At 33.3% G+C, this 20944-nt stretch overlaps 1 protein-coding gene across 1 annotated transcript in view; it reads left to right on the top strand.

Moving 5' to 3' along the window:
- Window positions 1-20944, top strand: part of FANCL (FA complementation group L) — an 84481-nt gene that overhangs the window by 9146 nt on the left and 54391 nt on the right. Inside the window, exons 2-6 of the mRNA XM_023251686.2 lie at window positions 2565-2623; window positions 4755-4815; window positions 7299-7355; window positions 11881-11931; window positions 12031-12131. Coding sequence (XP_023107454.1) covers window positions 2565-2623; window positions 4755-4815; window positions 7299-7355; window positions 11881-11931; window positions 12031-12131 — 329 coding nt within the window. The remainder of the gene's footprint in view (window positions 1-2564; window positions 2624-4754; window positions 4816-7298; window positions 7356-11880; window positions 11932-12030; window positions 12132-20944) is intronic.

Below are 20944 nucleotides of genomic sequence, written 5' to 3'. Positions count from 1 at the left end.
GTGAATTGCCAAAAAATATACTTGGACTGTAATTTAAAATATTTTTTTCTGCTATCTTATTTTCAAGGTCTCCAGTTCTTTGTGTATTGTATTGTCTTTACCTGTTTCCACTTCAATTGCTTTTTTCTGATGGTTTTTAATTTTTTTCTCATTTGGTGATTTTCTGGCTTTTTGTTTGCCTCTTAAGAAACTTAAAAAATATTTTATTGGAGTAAAGTATACATAACCTTTGCCAGTTTAACCATTTTATTTTAAGTAATCACTATCCCAGCTTGGGGCTTGAACTCACAACTCTGAGATCAAGAGTCATGCAGTCTACCAATTGAGCCATTCAGGCACCCCACCTCTTACGAAATTTTTATTTTGCTCTGTTCTTCCTTGAGCACCTATTAATTTATTCCATTCTAGTATTTTATCTTTTTCTGAAGTAAAATTTTTTTCCTTACAATTTCTGTTCTTGGTTTTTGAATTTCTGAATATTAGTACAAATACTTACTTAATGATAATATAATTCAGTATTGTAATTTGTTTATGCCTGTGTTTTTTGTTTGCACAGGTGATTTGTTATCACTTGAAATGTTTTCTTTCATTCTGGTTTTGACTCCTAGCTTGACATTGATGAAACCAATATCTTGGTGAATTTGGTTGTTGACAATAGTTTGTAAAATTCCTAGCTTAAGTATAATTTCTGTAGGTGAAGCAAAGTGCAGTTTATTTAGTGGATAATTTTTTAGTAGTGTTGAGGGAGGAGTTGAGTGTTTTTATTTTGTTATATAAGCTCCTCCATTTCTCACTCTTAATTTTTCCTCCTAACATCCATTTTCCAAAGGATGGCTCTACCTGCCTTTTTTATCATCTATTCATATATTTCTTTTCCAAGGTGAGCCTCTTGACTTTTGTGTTGATACTAAGCCCCCCTACCCGTAGTCAGTGCTCTGATATACCAAACTCTTTATTATTATTTTAACACTTAGTCCAATTCCTCTTCTCTCTTCCATGCTTTTTTTTCTGAACCCCCTAGTTCTTTAAGAGGACTTGCTATGGAAGTCCCAGGGTAGAAGCCACTAGAAAGTGGTTTTTATTTTTCTTCCTAGGTAGCTTGAAGTTTATAGTATGCTCTCTCTGATTTTTCTGGAGACATGGGATTTTTGTGGTTTTAATTTGTTCCTAATATTGATCTATTTGGGAGGATGAGTGGAGAGATTCAGATTTAGGTAACTCTCTGTACCTTGTTCCCTGCAACCTGGAAGTTCTTCTTGAGAACAATTAACATTTTTTATATGCTTTAACTAAAAAAAGCTAATTTTGAACATTTTCTTGAATCAGAAAAATATTGTGACATGTAACATGGCATTTGACCTTTTAAAATGGGTGGATTTTGCACATAAGGGACTTCGAAATTTTATTCTTTCAGATAACAGATCGGTAGAGTAGTTTTACTATTTTTCATGTAAATTTTGAATTCCAGATTGTTCTTACACCTATGTGTGGGATGTCTATAAAGTTAGGTTAAAGTTACTACATAATATCTTCTAGTGCTTTAATGAAATAGTGAATTATTGTTACTTGACCTTTTGAAAAGGTCAGTAGTACATTTTGTTTCATTTTTTTAAAGGACATTTAAATGTAATGAAAGTCAGAACTGTAATATTATCATGAAAGTAAAGGTTATGGGGTACATTTAATTGTGTTCCTCTAGTTTTGAATCTGCTTTGAGGGAGCCTGTGCTAAAATTCTCATGGTGATTATTTTTCGAGAATTTTATTACTCTTTTTCATTTTATATTGTTGGAGTAAAAGATTATATTTCTGTTTGTCTTTTTCTGCTTACCTTTGCTCAGATCATGTGTATTATCCTATTTAAGATATAAAGTTTAAGCTGCTTACCCATTCACTTTCTCAAGAAAGAAACTGAATATGTTTTTCAGAGAACAGTTCTTTCCTAAGAAAGACTCTTGAGTAAAACTTGGTATATTCAAATGTATAGCTTGTGAATATTTAAAATAAATATTAGTGACTTTATTCATTAACGGCACATGAATGTGGGAGAATTAAATATTTTGTTTTATGAAAATATTTCTCTCATGTCTGTATGTTCAGATTATGGAACTAAATATATTTTCATTTTATTAAAATTAGGAAATTGAAAATTACAAAGCTGGTAATGTATCAGATGCTCTTATTTTACATTGTGATTTTTTTCTTCCATCATCAAAGCAATTGAAGGAATTTCTTCACAGACTTATTTTCTAAGAAATACTTAAATTTCTTTGTTTACATTAACAATATCTTAATATTTCTTGTGACATGAGTTGATTCTAAGACTCTTTGTTTTGATTTCCCAGTAATTACAAAGCTTCTGACATTTTAAAGTTATTTTTCCTCAAATGCAATATTTTATTCTATACATTTTAACAAATGTAAAGATTTGGATGAAGTTAATACCTTTTAGAAAATAAAGGAAAAACCTTGCTGTTTCTATGTGATTTTTTTAAGTTTAACTTTTTTTTTTAACATTAAGCAAAAGATGAAAATTTGAGTGAACCTTTTCAATATTTTCCACAGGGACGAGATTTTCACCTTAGAATAGAGTTGCCTGAAGATTTACAAATGAAGAATGCAAGGTGATGTGATGTTTTGTTATATACATGCATCTTGGTAGGATGGACAGTCATTTAATCTGGTAAAAGCTGATTCTAGCCATTAGTTTTGCCTAAAGTGCTTATTAGCCAACCAGAAATGTTACCGGTTTTTCAAATCAGCGTACATTTGTAAATTATTTTCCCTTGTGCTGAAGTACTTTTCAAAGGTAAAACATTAATTCTCTATTTTTTTTTCTCATTAAAGTAGTAAATAGCAATTGTGTAATGTACCTCTTGGTACAGACAGCCCTCAAGGAGTATCAAGAGATGAGACTGGAAAGTAGGCGGCATCTAAAAATCTCATTTCTGTTCTTAAACATCTCTGGGAGTAGAGTGGACAAAGAATCCAGAGACATTGTTAGTAGAATTGACTGGATTTTGTGACTAATTAGAAGTAGGAGATTGAGGGAAAGAGTTGTGAAGGATGCTTTCCAAGTTCTGGCAACACTAAGCTAGAGAAGAGGTTAAAGTGGAGAAGTAAGAGAGCCATCATTTAGAGATGTTGTCAGGTGTGAAGTATCAAGAGGAGATGTTTAGTGTATTGGCGTTGAAATCAAGTGTGAGACATGCAAGTCACAGTAGGCGTGGGATTTGGGCCTGTTAGTATGGATACTTTCCAGTTTCTGCAAGTGTGGGGTGAAAAGAGAAAGGCAATGTTTAAAAGACTTGAGAGTATACCAACATCTACAGGACTGGTAAATAAAGAGGAACTTGGAAGAAGAGTAAGGACTGACCAGAGAAGTAAGAGGAAAATCTGGACGACAATTATCACTAAAGCTATGAAGAGGCTTAATGAGAAAATGGTTCACAGTGCTGAGTATTGCAGAGGGATCAGGTTAAATATGAATAGGTTTCATGTAGTGGCAGAAAGCAAATTGTATTGGGTTTGGGAGTGGGTAAGGGAGTAGAAAGAAAACATAAACAAGATAAAGTACATTTGACCCTTGAAGAACCCAGGATTAAGGGGTACCAATCCCTCATGCACTTAAACATTTGCATATAACTTTTGGCTCTCCCCAAACCGTTGACCAGAAACCTTATCAATAACATGAACAAGTTGTTTAACACTTGTATACTGTCTGTTGTATGTACTATATACTGTATTCTTAAAGCAAACTAGAGAGAATGTATTAAGAAAATCGTAAGAGGAAGTGGCGTTTATAGTACCGTATGTATATTTATTGAAATAATCTGTAAGTGGACCTGTGCAGTGCAACCAGTGTTGTTCAAATGTCAATTCTATTTTGAAAAAAAGGAGTGGCTAGAGAAGGGTAATGCAGTCAAAGAAGAGTTGTAATGATCTTGTTTTTTTAAGTTGAGATTTACTTGGACAAGTTAATATATTAAGTTGAAAAAACTAGCAGGAAATAAAGATATCACAGTAAAGTGATAATGAATGATGGTCAACTTGGCAAGGGATGGAACGTACATTTGGAGAAGAAGTTTTCTTGTGGGCAGTTGAATGAACTACTTTGTTATTAAGAGAGGAAATAAGGGGGAAATGGAGGTTAGCAGACCAAGAATGGGAGAGAGTCATGATGTCCTGAAGGGACTATAATTGGGGAAACTCAGAGGTGCTTCCTACTTCAAGGTAAGGAAAAGCACATCTTAGAAGAGTTACTCATCTAAGTAATCTCAAGAGCACAGCTGAGGTGAGCCAGTGGATAGACGAACACTAACTTATTACTACTTATATAATTAAAAGTACCTTTTACATTAATCTTTAATTTGAAGATTATATCATTACATATGCTTTCTCAAATACAAGTTCTGTACATTATGATTAAAACTGTTGGTTTTCTTTAACCTAACTTGGAGAAGAATCTAGTTCAATAGCAAATTTTTCTTTGGATATGGTTAAAAAAAAAAAAAAGATTTACTGTTTGCATGTCATTTACTGATTGCAGTTATTTATATTTTGAAATAAAATTAGTCCCGACAGTTTGAAGACAAGACTTTCAACAGTATCAGTGGTAAAAAATTTTATTAACTTGTCAGAATTATATTTATGTCATTCTTTTCTATGTACATGCGTGTTTGTGCTAGCATACAAATAAGTTTTTTCCTTTTAATTCTGAACAATAAAGAAACCATTTTGTTCCATTAATTTTAGATTATTATGTAGTTGGCAACTGAAAACAATACTTAATGGATACCATCAAATAGTACAACAGGTAAGTCCTTTAAAAAGTTTGTTTTAAGCAAGGATAAGAAATTACAAAGTTAACTCTTTTTTAGAGGACTGTTTGCAGAACGTTGTAACAAACTGGTTTAATAGTTGCTGACTTTTGTAGGTTTCATTTCTATTAAATATTTTAAGGATCCATGCATTATAGAAAGTGTTTTCTCAGAATCCTCCGTACATCTCTAGGCAGCATTTATTCTGAAACTGATTTCCATCCTGGAGACTTGAGGGTCTTCGAATGTATAGCCATCATGCATAGCCATCACTTTTTTGAGATTTTTTTGCTGAGACTGAATAGTGGTAGTAAGGAGAAGAAAACCAGGACCCATTTAGGAATTGTAGAGTATCTGTGGCAAAAATGGGATTATAGTTCTAGATTAGGAACAGGAAAGGTGTGGTGGAAATCACTTAGGATCATACATACGTACTTAATGAGTGTACATGTAAATACAGCATACATGAGGTATAGACAGGATTAATCTTTTTTTTTTTAATTGTCATAACTGGAAGTTTGTATTATGGATTACCTACACCTATTTCACCCTCAGCCCCACTGTAGTTATTCTTGATGTTTAGGTTCTGCCTGAAAATTCTTTTAAAAATTAGAGAAACTTAAAAAAAGTCACTGTTACTAAAGAAACCAAAAATAAATGAAATGCCTCTTGTAGAAAAGTAAATGTAAGTAGAACTGCATTTCCTTTGATGCTTTATTCATTTGTATGTTTTTCCTGATTTCTGCTATTCCTATATTTTTTCTATCTTAAAAGCAGGTTATTATCTATGATAACTGACAATGACAGTCACTCTCACATAAAGCATTACTGAACCACAAAGAAATATAGGAGATAAACTATTTGATTTGTGGAATGTAGGTTGTCATTGCTGGCAGCATAATTACTGCAGTTTTTTAAGGGGATATTTAAATTATTTCTCTGTTTTCTTTACACTGCCTCGTCCTCATCCACTGTGACTATTTATATTGTATACTAGAGTTTAAGAAACGAATCTATTGAGATATTTAAATAGCCTGGAAAAAATTGTTAATAGAGACTAAGTATAATATCTATAATTGTTTTTCTCCTCCAGTTCACCACAAGAGTTCCTAGAAAAAGTCCCAATTACTTATTAATCTCTTTTCTGCCCTCCAGTGGGTCATATAGAACCAAGAATTAGTTTTTCTTTGTTTTATTCCAGTATTCCTGTTCTTTCCTTATACTGTTTTTAACTTTAATAAGTATGGGTTGGGGGATCAGCAGTCTTTTTCTGTGAAGAGTCAGACAATAAATTTTTCAGGCTTTGGTGGTCCTAAAATCTGTCCCAACTACTTAACTTGTAGGGCCATAGCAGCCATGACCAGAGGTAAACGAATGGGTGTGGCTGCATTTCCGTACAACTTTAGTTCTGGAAACAGGTATTGGGCTGCTTCTAGCCTCTAGGCTATCTTTCACAGAAACTTGATACTATTTATTGCTCATTACTAGTAAGCTAACAGGGCACATATTGTATAGAAGATGAGAAAGTCAAAGATTCATTTTACAGATTTGCTCACTCAAAGCTATGTTGTTATTCATATGTCTCATGAATTGTTGAAGTATCTTAGATTATTATTTTTCTCGTCTAAAAGAGTGAACAAATTCACAGATGGGCTTTGTTCAGAACTGCGTGGTGGTACTGCAGTGTATCACAAAAAAGTAACAAAAATGCAATATTTTGATTTCAAGAAGAGAAGTGATGTAGGGTTTCATCTAAAAGTTACACTTGAGAATTTGCTTTCCTTTATTCTATAGTTATTTTAAGAATCAAAGATTCTAGGAAATAAAATTATAACTCTTAAATATTCAACTTTAGAAGTTATTTCCTTTTTGCCTTTTGTTACAATGGCTTTATCTTGTTTAAAGATTGACTGCTTTTGAATTAATATGGGTTAGTTGTGAAAAAACAAAATTAACAATTGTAGGTAGTTTTAAGGTCAGGGGCAAAAATAAAAATACAGTATTGATCATTAATTCATCACTCTAATTAGATTTTTTAATTGCATAGATTTACCTGAATTTTATTTTATGTTCTTCTTTTCTTCACTCCTATAACACCTTTGTCTTTCTTCTTTCTTTTTTCTTTCTTTTTTCTTTCTTTGTTTCCTTTGTTTTCTTTTCTTTCTTTCTTTCATAATGATGTGGTTTGGCAGATTTGCTAAACTTGACCAGTAGTCAGTGCTGAAGGAACTAAGGTGTGTGGGATTTTAAGTACAATTCAGTGTATCTCACCAAAATAGATTTGAGGGCTTTAATTACTCTTTCAAAATGAAATTGGTAGACATAGTAGAGATGGTTATAAGTACTTTAATTGTTACGCTTTTAAGATGTAGATACATTTAATATTTTTTTCATTCACATGGACCTGTACTTTAGTTCAATTTCAGTATATGGAATATTCATTGTACAAATGAAATTAATTAGAAATGTTTTAATCTAGAGAATGCAGCACTCTCCTGATCTAATGAGCTTTCTGATGGAGTTGAAGATGGTTTTGGTAAGAATTTGTTTTCTAGTGCTGTTACCATATTCTATAAGTCTTGATGTTTTAAAAAATTCCTTTAAAAACTAACATCATTGGAATTTAAAACTTCTCAACTCCCAGTCACTTAATGTTTTATTTTACTGTGTGTGTAAATGTGGGTGATGCTTTTTTTGAATTGCGTGAGGAACAGAAATGTGTACAGGAACCAATTTGACTGTGTCATAAAATGGGTACATTTGACACTAGTCTCAGGTGGTGAAGAAATAAAATGTACTCCTGGTTTGTCAGAGAATTTAACATCTATGGAGAGATAGTCACACCTAAAGATGTATGTATAAATTTGTATATAGCTGCAGATTTCTGAAGAACTTCTTAGGCTTATTACATATATATACTTACATATAGTAATTGATTATTATGTTAATCAATTATGCATAAAATACTTTTTAGTTTATCCTATGGACATTGTATTATTTAAAAAATTGTTATGCAAGTTTTCAACATAAGCAGAAGAGGGAAGACTGCATAGTGAAAACTGATGGGTCCATGACCTGACATTTTGTCATTTTTCCCCCTACTCTTTAAGGAGAAAGGGACTAGGGTATTTTTAAGGAAATCCTGGACATTGTATTCATCCCTCCATGAATATATTGGTGTATACTTCTAACAGCTAAGTGTTTTTTTTAATGTTGTTAAATATACTATTATAACCCTGACAAAGTTAGTGGTAATTTCTTTTGGCTTCTCATTATCTGTATGAGAATAAGGTCCACACATTATATGTGTTGATATGTCTCCTAAGTCTCTTAATTTCTAGCAGCATTTCATCTTTCCCCCACCCTTTTTTTTCTTCATGCCATTTACTTGTTAAATAAACTAGATCATGTGTCCTATAACATTTCTTGCATTCTGGATTTGGTTTATTAGATATTCATGGTGTCTTTTAACATAGTCTTCTGCCTTTTTTTGTAATTCAGTCTCAACAGAGTTGGGTTCATTTTCTGGTAAGAATACTTTGTGCTGTGTACTTAGATTTCATGAGGGAGGCACATAGTATCTGATAATTCCTCTTTTAGTAAAGTTAAGATTGATCAATAGATTTAGATCCATTGAATATAAAGTTTCATATCAGCCTGTCACCTAATGGTTTTAGCATCCAATGATAATCATTGCAGATGGTGATTTAAAAAATTCTGTCATCTACATTTATTATCTGGAGGTCTGTAGAGAAGAACTTCCCTTCATCAGTTATTTGGTTAATTTGAGGTATAGCTCATACTGGAGAAATAGGTTAAGTGCTTGTTTCTTTTCCCTTTTTTTAAAAAAAAATCAATTTTTAGAGTAATGAGTTAGTGCCTAGCAACTGTCAAAGGGAACTAATGATTTTTTTTTTTTTTTAGTAGCATTAAGAACTCATGGACTTTTATATATTGACTTTAGTCCATTGCAATCACTATACCTTTTGATGCTTAAATTGTTATCATTTTTGGTCAGTGTATCCCCCTTCATCTTGGCCTTTTAGTTCTTTTAACACAGCCCAAACTTTGCTTTCTGACACCAGTTGCCCCAGTTTAATTTACTCATCCTTTTGCAGAACTATAATCAGTTACTTCTCTGAAGAGCCATGGTTTCTTTATAGGAGATAGTGTTTGGATGCCACAGATCTAGAAACTGGAGTGTTCATTGCTATTACTGCTAGGTCTTGTCAGTGGACAAAAACTAGGAAAAAATACTGTTTAGAAAGAGTAATTTATCATGAATTCATATTGATATTTCCAAGTCAAATTTGGCATTATAGCATTTTTACTTTGATATTCATGCTTGTGTTTCTTTTACTCTGAAAATCTTGGTTTCTAATATTAACATAATTATTTTTTGTTATGTTTTACTTGTTATGTTTTACTTATGCTTTCCTTATATCTCTATATTTATATTTGTCTTACAAAATTATAGTACCAATGTATTGGTACCAACAACAAGCAGTTTATTTTTTTGTAGTTCTTTTTGAGTTTTTTATTCTTAGTAGCATTTGCCACATACTAAGAGCTTAGTTGCCAGTTGTTCTGAGTCCTTTTTTCAATCCTCCTAACAAGCCTCTGAGGTAGGGCTTTGATCAAATGTTTGGGATCAGAATAGATTATAGTCAGTTTCTAAAGTTTGACTTATAAATTCATAAACCCTAATAAGAATTATCAAAATTGATTATGAATTTCATCAAAGGCCAAAATATGATAAACTTAAAAAAGATGAGGTGAAGATGTGAAGCATATTTTGGTTTATCCTTGACATTGCAAAAAAAGTCTGTAAGGTTTTTTTTTTTAAATCTTTTTAGCATACTTTAAAAAAATGGTACAAATAAAAGGACTAAGGGACCAAGGTAAAACTATATATACTGTGTCCCATTAAGCTCTTATTACTAAAGCTAACTTTATTAGGTTGTAAGAACAGCTCTATTGGTCATTTAATTTTGAAGAAACTTACTGGTTTAAAATGTTGACATTGATCTCTGATTAACAATATTCTATTTAGTACATTTGTTACCGCGTTTCTCAATAAAATGACTTGCTGTATTTTAGCTTTCTAAAGAAATTGACAGATAGGTGATACTATTGCACATTTATGAACAGTATACCTAAGAAAAGAAGAATTGCATTAGTTTATTTGTTGGGTTGTGTTGTCGGTAATAGGGTTCCTATAACATAATCACCAATGAAAGTATTGAGGATGATGTTCAAATGAAATGTGTAGTTATTGAACCTTTTCAGGAAATTGGTATATCTCCACAGTTTCCTAGTAATAACTAGGCATATAGGGGAGTTCAGTATATATTTAATGTGTGAGCATTTACCTGTGTTTTAAAAGAACTCTGATGTGGGTAGGTTTTTTTTTTTTTTTTTTTTTTTTTAATTCCTCTTTAGGGCTTAGTCACTAAGCAGCTAAGGCCTTAAAATAGGAAATGGTAAAGTTAGAATTTAAAACCTTTGTAAAGCTTGTGCTCTTTCTACCATGTGTCTTGCCTCTTCTCCACAAAGAATGCTTTGCTTCTCTGACTTAGACCTTTTTCTTGTTGTGGTTCTGGAATAGGAGTAACTTGTCTGATTCAAGGTAGAAGGTAGAGTTTACAAATGTCATAAACCTAAGATTAAAATACATCTTTAAGTTTATTAGAGCACGCATGAGCTGGGGGAGGAGAAGACAGAGAGAGAGACAGGAGAGAGAGAATTCCGAGCAGGCTCTGCGGTGTCAGCCTGGAGCCCTATGCGGGGCTCGAACTCAGGAACCAAGAGATCATGACCTGAGCCGAAATCAAGAGTTGGACGCTTAACCGACTGAGCCACCCAGGTGCCCCCCAAATACATTTTTATTATCATCCGAACTTATTTTTACCTTCAATGTATGTGGATAGCAGTATTTAATATTTCTGGATTTTAAAAAAACTTCAAAAGAATTACTGAAGCTGTTTAATATATATGTATAGGAACTACACTGACTTGTTTTTGTAATAACAGGATAATCTTAATAGTAAAAATTTATTTTTATGGACCATCAGGCAACTTACAGATAACGTTAGGTATTTAGTTCATTAAAAAAGCAGCATACTTCTTGTCTAATTAAATCCAAATTGACATTTTGGGCTTTACAAACCTGCTTTCAAAGTTTTGTTGTTATTGTTTTTGCTTGTTTCTATCCTAAAGCAGATTTAGAACTGTGTTAATTTCAGTTGATAGTCCTGATTTTGAAATACTGTTTTTGAAATACTGTTGTGTAAAATCTATTCTTTCTGGTATTGTCTCAATTTAATAGTATTCTATCCTTGTTTAAAAAAGTGTAAGAACTTTATATATGAATAAAACTTAACACCTTTTATTAGGGTTGTAGAAACATGATTTTTATACTTGTTCTCATCTGGTTTTGTTATTTCTTATATCTGACTTCTTTTTTAATTTATTTTTTTATGATCTCTTGATAATCCAGACCACATGTACATCTGTAATTTGCAAGATACATATATTTTCACTTTCCAAATGAGATATTTGTCTAGGTCAGCACCTCTGAAGTAATTGATAATATTCAGCCCTAGCAATTCTAATGATGTTAGTATTGCTTGCAAAAAAAAAAATCTTAGTTTTTTTGAGGGTACATAAACCATCTTGAAGATATCATGGGTGGGCCTAGCAGGGAAAGGAACTGTGATCTAGCCAGATAGATGAAAAAAACACTTAACCTGGTCTGGGAATAATACAGAATGTTAAGTCAGTGAAAGAAAGTAGCAGGTGAATATTTACTGTAATAAAGGAATTTTGTTTGTAAGGGTGTGATTCAATTCAAGCTTTTCTTAAAGGTACATGTTTCTATCAAAACTTCTATCCACAGGAATAGAAAAATGTGAAGCCTTGTTTTTTGTTTTTTTCTTTTAACTCTTATCTCTGATAAGCATAGTAGTCTAGGAAAAAATTTGATGTTTCAATGGTATAATAATTGATATTTTCACATAACATTCTGTGCAGTCCTTCAACTTTTTCTGGTTTCTTTATAGGAGACTGGGAGTGATTCAGCTGGAATTTCTATGAAAGTAATGGACACTTTGGTTAGCCACAAAGGAAATTTTGAAATTGTTTTGTAATCAGGTACTAACAATTCACTGTCTAGTATTCCACAGCAGATTCAAGTTTTTTCTTTTACGCAGGAAGTTGCTTTAAAGAAGAAACAGGAGTTGTGTCCACCACCTCCTCCTCCCCAGTTCTACTCAAGCCTTATTGAAGAGATAGGAATTCTTGGTTGGGACAAGTAGGTCTATTTTAAAATACTTCAGAAGTTTTTTTTTTTTTTGTTTTTTTTTTCCACATTTCAGTCAATGTATTTGCAGTTTTAGCAATTTATACCCTTTTTAGTCAAAGTATTTGATTATAATTAGGGCAACCGATCATTACTGTGGCTATGAATTAAAGGGATATCATGTTTAACAAACTGATCTACAAAGTAAAATACTAAATATGATTTGGAAAAAAAATAACATTTTTATATACAAAATAAGATGTTACCATATTTTTATTGAATATAAATGTGTTACTGTTTTAGTTTTGTTGAGGTATAATTGACAAAGATTATAATATTTTTAATGTGTACAATATGATCATTTTGATTTATATGCATATTGTGGAAGAATTCCTATAAACTCGTTAACATCTCCATCACCGCACATATTTGGTTTTTTTCCTGATATTTTTTGGGCCATTGTTCTTGTGGCTGTTATGGAAGAGAGACTGTTAGGAACTTCTCACTGCCATTGTCCCTGACATCACTCAATATATTTACTGCCATTTTCACTGATAGCTTGCTGTATGTTTTCTGTTTGTCTCACCCATTTTGTATTTTTCTCTCCCATCTGCTTTCATCTGCCTTTATTTGAAATAATCAAGAATTTTATTAGTTTTTATTCTATTAAATTGTTATACATTCTTTTACTGTTCTTCTAGAATTACCTTAGAAATTACAACATACATATAGCAAAATATACATTGTTATTGTTACCAATTTTCTTATAAATCTCCTTAATGTGTTTTCTCATTTCTTTACATGTTGTATTATTGTTATCATACATTTTAATTCTCTATTTAAAATTGGCAAGCTTTAAAAAAAAATTTTTTTTTTGAGGGAGTGTGTGCATGAGCTGGGGAGGAATAGATGGGGGGGTGGTGGTAGGGGGAGGAAGGAAGGGAGAGACTTTTAAGCAGGCTCTACTCCCAGCGTGGAGCCTAATGTGGGGCTCTAGCTCACAATTGTGAGATCATGACTTGAACTAAAATCAAGAGTCAGATGCTTAACTGACTGAGCCACCCAAGCGTCCCCCCCACCCCCCAAGTTGGCAAGCTTTGTGATTCTATTTAAAGTCAGTATACATATATTTGTGTGTATATATGTGTCCCAATAACAATGATTTCTCCCAGTGTTCTTCACTCTTTCCTGCATTTCTGTCCTTCTGTCTGGAATCTTTTTCTTCCTGACACAAGACTTTTTTTAATATTTTTTTTTGAGATATAATTGACGTATAATACTAGTTTTAAGTAGACAACATAGTGATTTGATAGATGTATATATCATGAAATGATCACAACAATAAGGCTAGCCAACATCCACCATCACACATACTTACACAATTTTTTTCTTGTGAGGAGAGCTTTCAAGACTTACTTTCGGGGCACCTGGGTGGCTCAGTCAGTTGAGCGTCTCTTAATTTTGTCTTAGGTCATGATCTTAGGGTTCATGAGATGGGGTCCCATGCTATTAGTGTGGAGCTTGCCTGTGATTCTCTCTCTCCTCCCTCTGCCCCTACCCCGCTCATGTTCACTCTCTCTCTTTCTCTTTCTCAAAATAAAATAAACATTAAAAAAAAATTTAGTCTCTTAGCAACTTCCAAATATATAATACAGTATTAATTATAGTCACTGTGCTTTACATTACATAACTGGAAGTTTGTATCATTTTACCACCTTCACTCATTTCACCTCTGCCTCTGGCAACCACCAGTGCATTCTCTGTATTTGAGTTCTGTTTTTTTCTTTTATTTTGCTTTTTCTTTTTTTAAAGATTCCATGTACAAGTGAGGTCATGTAGTATTTCTTTCCTCTGTCTGACTTGTTTTACTTAGCATAATGCCCTGAAGGTCCATCTGTGGTGTCACAATAGCAGGATGTCCTTTTTTGTGGCCGAATAGTATTTCATTGTATATTTGGTGTATATAATTATACCAAATTTTCTTTCTCCATTCATGATGTTAGCGGATACTTAGGTTGTTTCCATGTCATGGCTACGGTAAATATTGCTGCAGTGAACTTGGGGATGCAGCTATCTCTTCAACATTGTGATTTTGTTTTCTTTGGATGTATACCCAGAAATGGAATTGCTGGACCATATGGCAGTTCTATTTTTAATTTTAGAATGTGTACAGATTTATAATTGCTGTATCTTCCTGTGGATTTTCGTTTTTATCATTAAATGTTTCTTTTAGTCTCTGGTAATACTTATTCCCTTAATGTCTACTTTGTTAGATATTAATATAAGATTTCAGTGCTTTATTAAAATTCTCTTTTTCCCTATTTTCTTACATAGTTATTTAAAAATACTTTTCTACTAACTCTCATAATCTAGATCCACCAGAGTTTGTTTTTAATTTTTTTTTTCTTATAGTTTTCAGTCATGTAGTTAGTCCTGGGTCTTGGCATTCCTAGTACTTTTTTTTTTCCTTCTCTTTTTTCCAAATTGTCTGTCTGCTTTCTTCATTTTTAGAGCAGTTTAGGTTCACAGCAAAATTGAGAAGAAGGTACAGGGATTCTTCTTGTACTTTTTGCCCCTATGTATGTGTAGACTGCCCTGTTATTCCCCACACCAAGGTGCTACATTTGTGATAATGGATCAGCTTCTATCCACACATTGTTGTCACCCCAAAACCATACTTTACATTGGGGTTTACTCTTAGGCATGTACATCTTATTATGGTTTTGGACAAATGTTTAATGACCTGTATTTCCTCTGTGCTCCAAGTATCCATCCCTGCCTTCTTATCCCCTAACCTCTAGCAGCCACTGATCTTTTTACTGTCTCCACAGCTTTGGATTTTCCAGAATGTGTATAGTTGGAATCCTACAGTATGTAGCCTTTTCAGATTGGCTTCTTTTAGTTAGTAATATGTGTTCAAATTTCTTCTTAGTCTTTTCATGGCCTGTTAGTTCATTTGTTTTTACCACTGAATATAATTCCATTGTCTGGATATACCAATTTTATTGATCCATTAAGTTAGTAAAGGACATCTTGGTTGCATCCAAGTTTTGGCATTACTAATAAAGCTGCTATAGACATCTGTATGTAGGTTTTCATGTTTTTTTTTTCTTTTTTCATCTACATTGGTAAATACCTGGACCTGCTACTTTTTTTAAGTTTTTATTTAAATTCCAGTTAACATACAGTAGTATGTTAGTTATGTTAGTTAGTATGTTAATTAGTTTCAGGTGTACAATATAATGATTCATTACTTCCATACACCATGGGGTGCTTATCACAATCAGTGCACTCCTTAATCCCACCCACCTCCCCTCTGGTAACCATCAGTTTGTTCTCTGTAGTTAAGAGCCTGTTTTTTGGTTTGCTTCTTTTTTTTATTTTTAATGTTTTTGCTCATTTTTTTAATTCCACATGAGTGAAATCATATGGAATTGGTCTTTCTCTGATTTCTTCTATTTCACTTAGCTAATACTGTCTAGTTCCATCCATGTCATTGCAAATGGTAAGATTTTATTCTTTTTTATGGCTGGATAATATTCCATTGTATATATACCACATCTTCCTTAACCATTCATCAGTCAGTAGACACTTGGGCTGTTTCCATAATTTGGCTATTGATGACAATGGTGCTATAAACGTTGGGGTGCATGTATCCCTTTGAATCAGTATTTTTGTATCCTTTGGGTAAATACCTAGTAGTGTAATTGCTGGGTGTAGGGTAGTTCTATTTTTAACTTTTTGAGGAACCTCCATACTGTTTTCCAGAGTGACTGCACTAGTTTGTCTTCCCACCAACAGTGTAAGAGGGCTCCCCTTTCTCCCCCCTCCTCCCCAATACCTGTTGTTTCTTGTGTTGTTGATTGTAGTCATTTTGACAGGGGTGAGGCGGTATGCCATTGTGGTTTTGATTTGTATTTTTCCCTGATGATGAGTCATGTTGAGAATCTTTTCATGTGGGCCCAATACTTTTTTTTTTTTTAACAATAAAGAGTAAAGGGTTTTTCTTTATTTTCACAATAGAATGGCTTGAATACTCTATAACAACAACAAAAATGTAAAACCTGAAATTTCCTGGTCTGTACTCGATAAGATGACTACTTTTTCTTAAAAAAAAAAAAAAAAAAAAAAAAAAACAAAAAACCAAAAAACAAAAACAAAAACTGGTAAAAGGGGAGAAGTGAAGAAATGAACTTAATTTGCACATATTTTAGTTAATGCACCTTTTCTCACTGACTGTTGCTGGCTGTTCTTCAGTATTTGCCCTTGTTCATTAAGGCTAAGTGCTATGCCTGATAATCTTTTGTTGAGTGTTAGAAGTTGTGTATAAAAAAGTTGAGAGGCTCTAGATGAGGATATTTTCTTTGACGAAGTGTTTACTTTTTCATTTGCTAAGAAATAGAATGGGGGCAGGTTACTGTAATCCTGCTAGAGACTGAACTGGTTCAGGTTGGGTTATATAGTCTTTGTAAGATTCACTGTAGTACGTACTGTTTCCCTCTCTCTCCTAAGCTATAAGTCTTCAGAACTTTCCAGCGGGAGCTAGGTGTGTTCATTGGAATTTCTCCCTTGGTAGATCCTAAACTCTTATTTGTGTCTTTTTTTTTTTTTTTTTTTCACTCATTTTTGAAAGACAGACAGAATCCAAAGTAGGCTCCGGGCTCTAGGCACAGAGCCCAGTGCAGAACTTGGACCCATGAACCACGAGATCATGATCTGAGCCGAAGTCGGATGCTTAACCGACTGAATCACCCAGGCACCCTTTATATGTGTCTTTTCACAAGTCCAGTTTACCTCCCAGTTGGAGTCAGGGGTCTGCTTTTGACAGTGCTTCATCTACCTCTTGTTTGTTTTGCTTTTAGGGGTAGCCATACAAGAGTTCCCACTGAGAGCCTGGCGATACTCACTGGGGCTTTTTCCCACTAGTGGGAAATGTTAATTAATTTTTTCTTATATTATGAGAGATCTAATTATTCTCCTTTGGTTTTCATTGGCTTTCTGCTTATTTTTTTCTTTTATCCTCTTATCCCTTGCAGTTTAAGGATTTATCAAAAGTTTTGATGGAAAAATGGCCTGAATATTAGGATAAGATCTCTGGCCCTACCATTCACTAGATTCTGGCCCTTTATGTCTGTTATTTTTATTTCTCTAACCTTAAGAGATGGCCAGAAATGCTGCTAGGTGGTTTTGTTGTTTTATGTTTTGGTGCCACTTAATGGCAGCTATCTGTGCCCTTCACCCAAATCCTACTTCTCTTGCCCTGTGCCCAGAGTTGGCAAATTAGCCGAGGGAAAAATGGCTGCAGTATTGGCTTACCTCTCCATTGTTTCTCTTACTTCAGGACGTTGGTTCATCAAGTTTTGTTGCCTTCAAACTTACTTTCCCCTTGCATCAGGCTGGTCTAAGTAGTTCTCAGTGGGAGTGTAGTTCTGTGGCAAGCTACTCCATTTTCGCCAGAAATGGATGCTACGTGTAACTTTAAATGTACTGTTGGTGGTTTTAGTGGGGACTGGCTAATGTTTATTCATATGATTAGGCATGATTTGATAAGGTGCCATTCATGAATAAGATTTGAGAAAAGCTCGAACTTTTAAATAAAATTTAGCATAACGATGGAGGGGAGAGACAGAAGACAAGTAATGCATTGAGATGAACTAATAGTAATTTGGCTGAAATCATGGAGGTTTGTCTGGAGGCATTGACACCATGGACCTGATCATTCTTTGGATTTAAGGTGATGGAGAAAAATCATGTTGACTTATTTAAAGATGCTTAAATGTTAAGATCTTAGGTGTTTAGAGAATAGTTAGGAATGTAGGAAGGACTTGGGAAGGGAAACCTTTTTTTAAATGGATGTGACCTGTTTGGAGGAACTCCAGTAATAAGTAGTTCAAGAATTGAGAATGCAAATATGAGATTTTTGAATCATTCTTCCCCCCCCCCCCCCCACACCTAACTATTGAATGCCTATAATGTAAGGCAGTGGAGATCTATAGGCAAGACTTGGGATTCCTCAAGGAACTTAAATCTAGTGGGAGAGTCAGCATTTAAGTAGATGATCACAGTAGTACTTAATTATAGCTGTGACAAGTACTACAGAATTATAAGATTTCTTGAACGCCATTAGCAACAAAGGTATATGAGAAATAGTGCAAGTATTAAAATATTTTATGGAATAAATATCTTTTAGGGACAAATAGAAAGTATTTACTTTTACTTTGCATTATATACATTTTTCTGATGTGGGAGAAAAAGAAATGTCTATCTTGGATAACAGAGGATGCCAAAAAGAAGGTTATGAATACCTCTATGATAGCACTGCTTACAACATGAATGCTTGTCTCCCCCTGGAACTAAGATTATTATATACAGGAACTTCCACTTTCGAAGTTTCTGTCATATGCTACTTACTGCTAACCATTTTACATAATTCTTAGTTAATTCTCAGAATAAATTTCAAGATACATATTTTTATGCTGAACTTTATATATAAAATGAGCGTATGTAGCCAAGACTGGCTGCATAACAGTCCTCAGGCGTTCTGTGTGAACGATGCTGCCTGGAATTGTGCTGTGGGGGAGCTCTGAGATGGAGCCTTTATTGAAGTTACCTCAAGTACTTGGAGAGATAGTTTTTATTAGTTTCATCCTCAGTGTGTGACTATCTCATCATGGATAAAATTGGCCATATGCAAAATTAACCCATCCTGAGAGAGAGTTTTGAAATCTGTTGCTTAGATTTGTGAAAGATCAAAGTTTAATTATAGTGACTAGTGTGCATGATTGAATTAGAATATAGCTCCTGTTTCTGAATCATTTGTTTCATAGTCTTTACAAATGAGGAATGCGTTAGCAGAAGAGAAGTTGTTTGCATGGATTGTCCGAAGCCAAAGAAGATGTTGTCAGTATTTATTCACTCTCTGGAATAAGAAAATCTATCGATATTATTTTGTGATTTGATTCTTAAATTAGGTCTGGTATAGTTGGCACACTGATATTAACACCAAGAGTTGAATTGGGCTGTTCACATACTAGAATTGCTACCTTTTGAGATCCTGGCTGGCCAGGTGGCCAGCTTTTTAATGTAAAATATCCCTTAAAATGACGCAGATAGTGATTTGTACAACTAATTGATTTGAATGGATTGTCAGAATCTTAATGATTCCCAGACCATGTCAGTATGTCTATATTTTCCCTACACTCTAAATAATAATCGTATAGAGTTTTTGGGGTAATGGTAAAATCTGATAATAAAAAACAAATATTTTTTTAAGGTAATGAAGACCTTGCTGTGTTTTTAAATTAGATATTTGACATATCTAGTCAGTTCTGTTGGATCAGACATTATAAAAAAATAGGAAAAATAAATAAATACTTAGAATATGATTGAAATCTTTTTTTTCTATATTCACATACCTTTTTTATAAAAATGACATTGAGAATTAGTAACTGACCTTAAGTTTGATTGCTATTGTTATAATTTCTGAATTTGTTTCAACTTCTATAACTACTCACTAAAAACATCTAGTAGTCCAAAGGGTAAAAAGATGATAAGGCAGCTATGGGTGATTTTAGGTGTTACACAGTTCGCAAAGGTGAGTGATGCAGAAGGAGGTTTTGATGGGTTTCTATTCACTTCTGCTTGTGTTGTTTTGTAGAATGGCTCATGAAAATGATAAGAATTAAGTAGAGTCCTTGGGGTTTAGCAAGATTTTCTGTTTGTTATTAAGAATGCCCTGACTGAATACTTTTCATTATAAGTGGGTTGACATAAATGAGGATTTTTATCCTTTTATCCTGGCCTCTTTCAGTCTCAGAAGTGTCTCAATTTGGAAGAAATGCATGTCTTAGTGATAAAATACCTTATGTTTGTTTTAGTAATCACATGGCCCAGGTAATTCAGAGATTAGATAGTTCCAACTGGGGGAAGTGTGATCTGATGGTTGTTTTTTGTCAACTAGAGTGAGTAGAATTCCAACTATTTAGCCTTTTAAATTTGTCTTGTAAAATAGCTGAGTTTTATTAAATTTATTGTGCTGTTAAAAGATTGTAGACATATATTAAGTTGGATTTTTAATGAAGTACCTTATTTTGGTAATGGACTTAATCCATTGATGGCGATATTTTCTATAATTCTCAGTACATTTCAAAGAACTGTATACCTTATTGGGAGAAATGGAGATACTTGTCTAGTTATTGGAATTCATTTTGTCTTAACAAGAGCTTTAATTCTGGCTTATCAGCTGTGTGAACTTGGGCAAGTAATGTAACCTCTTTGAGCCACATTTTCATAGTTTTTCAAATGAAACTAATACTTAATAAAGATTGAAAAGAAACACATGTCATTCGATTTCCAATAATGCCCTGTGTAAAGTAGGTATAAAGTTGTTGAGCCACCAGTTCACCTAAAAGTGTCAGACTACATAGGAGTTTTACAGCTTTTAATTAGTATTATGATTTAATTACAACCAGTAATGATAATTTCCATTGCATAATGCATAAGAACATAGATGTTAATAAGTATGATTCTCATTCTAAATTACCTATATGTTAGAGTGCTTTTTCCTCGTATATATTCAAATCACTGAATAACTGGAAATTATCTAACAGTGAAAAAATTGCATTTTTCTAAATTGGTAAAAAGTTTATAGTATATATTACAATTTAAACAATATGCGTTCAGTTGTTTAAAACTTGCATATGAATCAATAAATATGAACCAGTCTGATAGCAGCACCCCCATGGTCGTATAATACATACATGCATAGAAGTTTAAAACTTTCACATTCCTGGGGCACTTGGGTGGCTTAGTGGATTAAGCGTCTG

Source organism: Felis catus, chromosome A3 (genome assembly GCF_018350175.1).
Source record: "Felis catus isolate Fca126 chromosome A3, F.catus_Fca126_mat1.0, whole genome shotgun sequence".
Lineage (NCBI taxonomy): Eukaryota > Metazoa > Chordata > Mammalia > Carnivora > Felidae > Felis > Felis catus.
The sequence above is the reverse complement of the archived record's forward strand: the minus strand, read 5'-3'. Positions and strand labels throughout refer to the sequence as shown.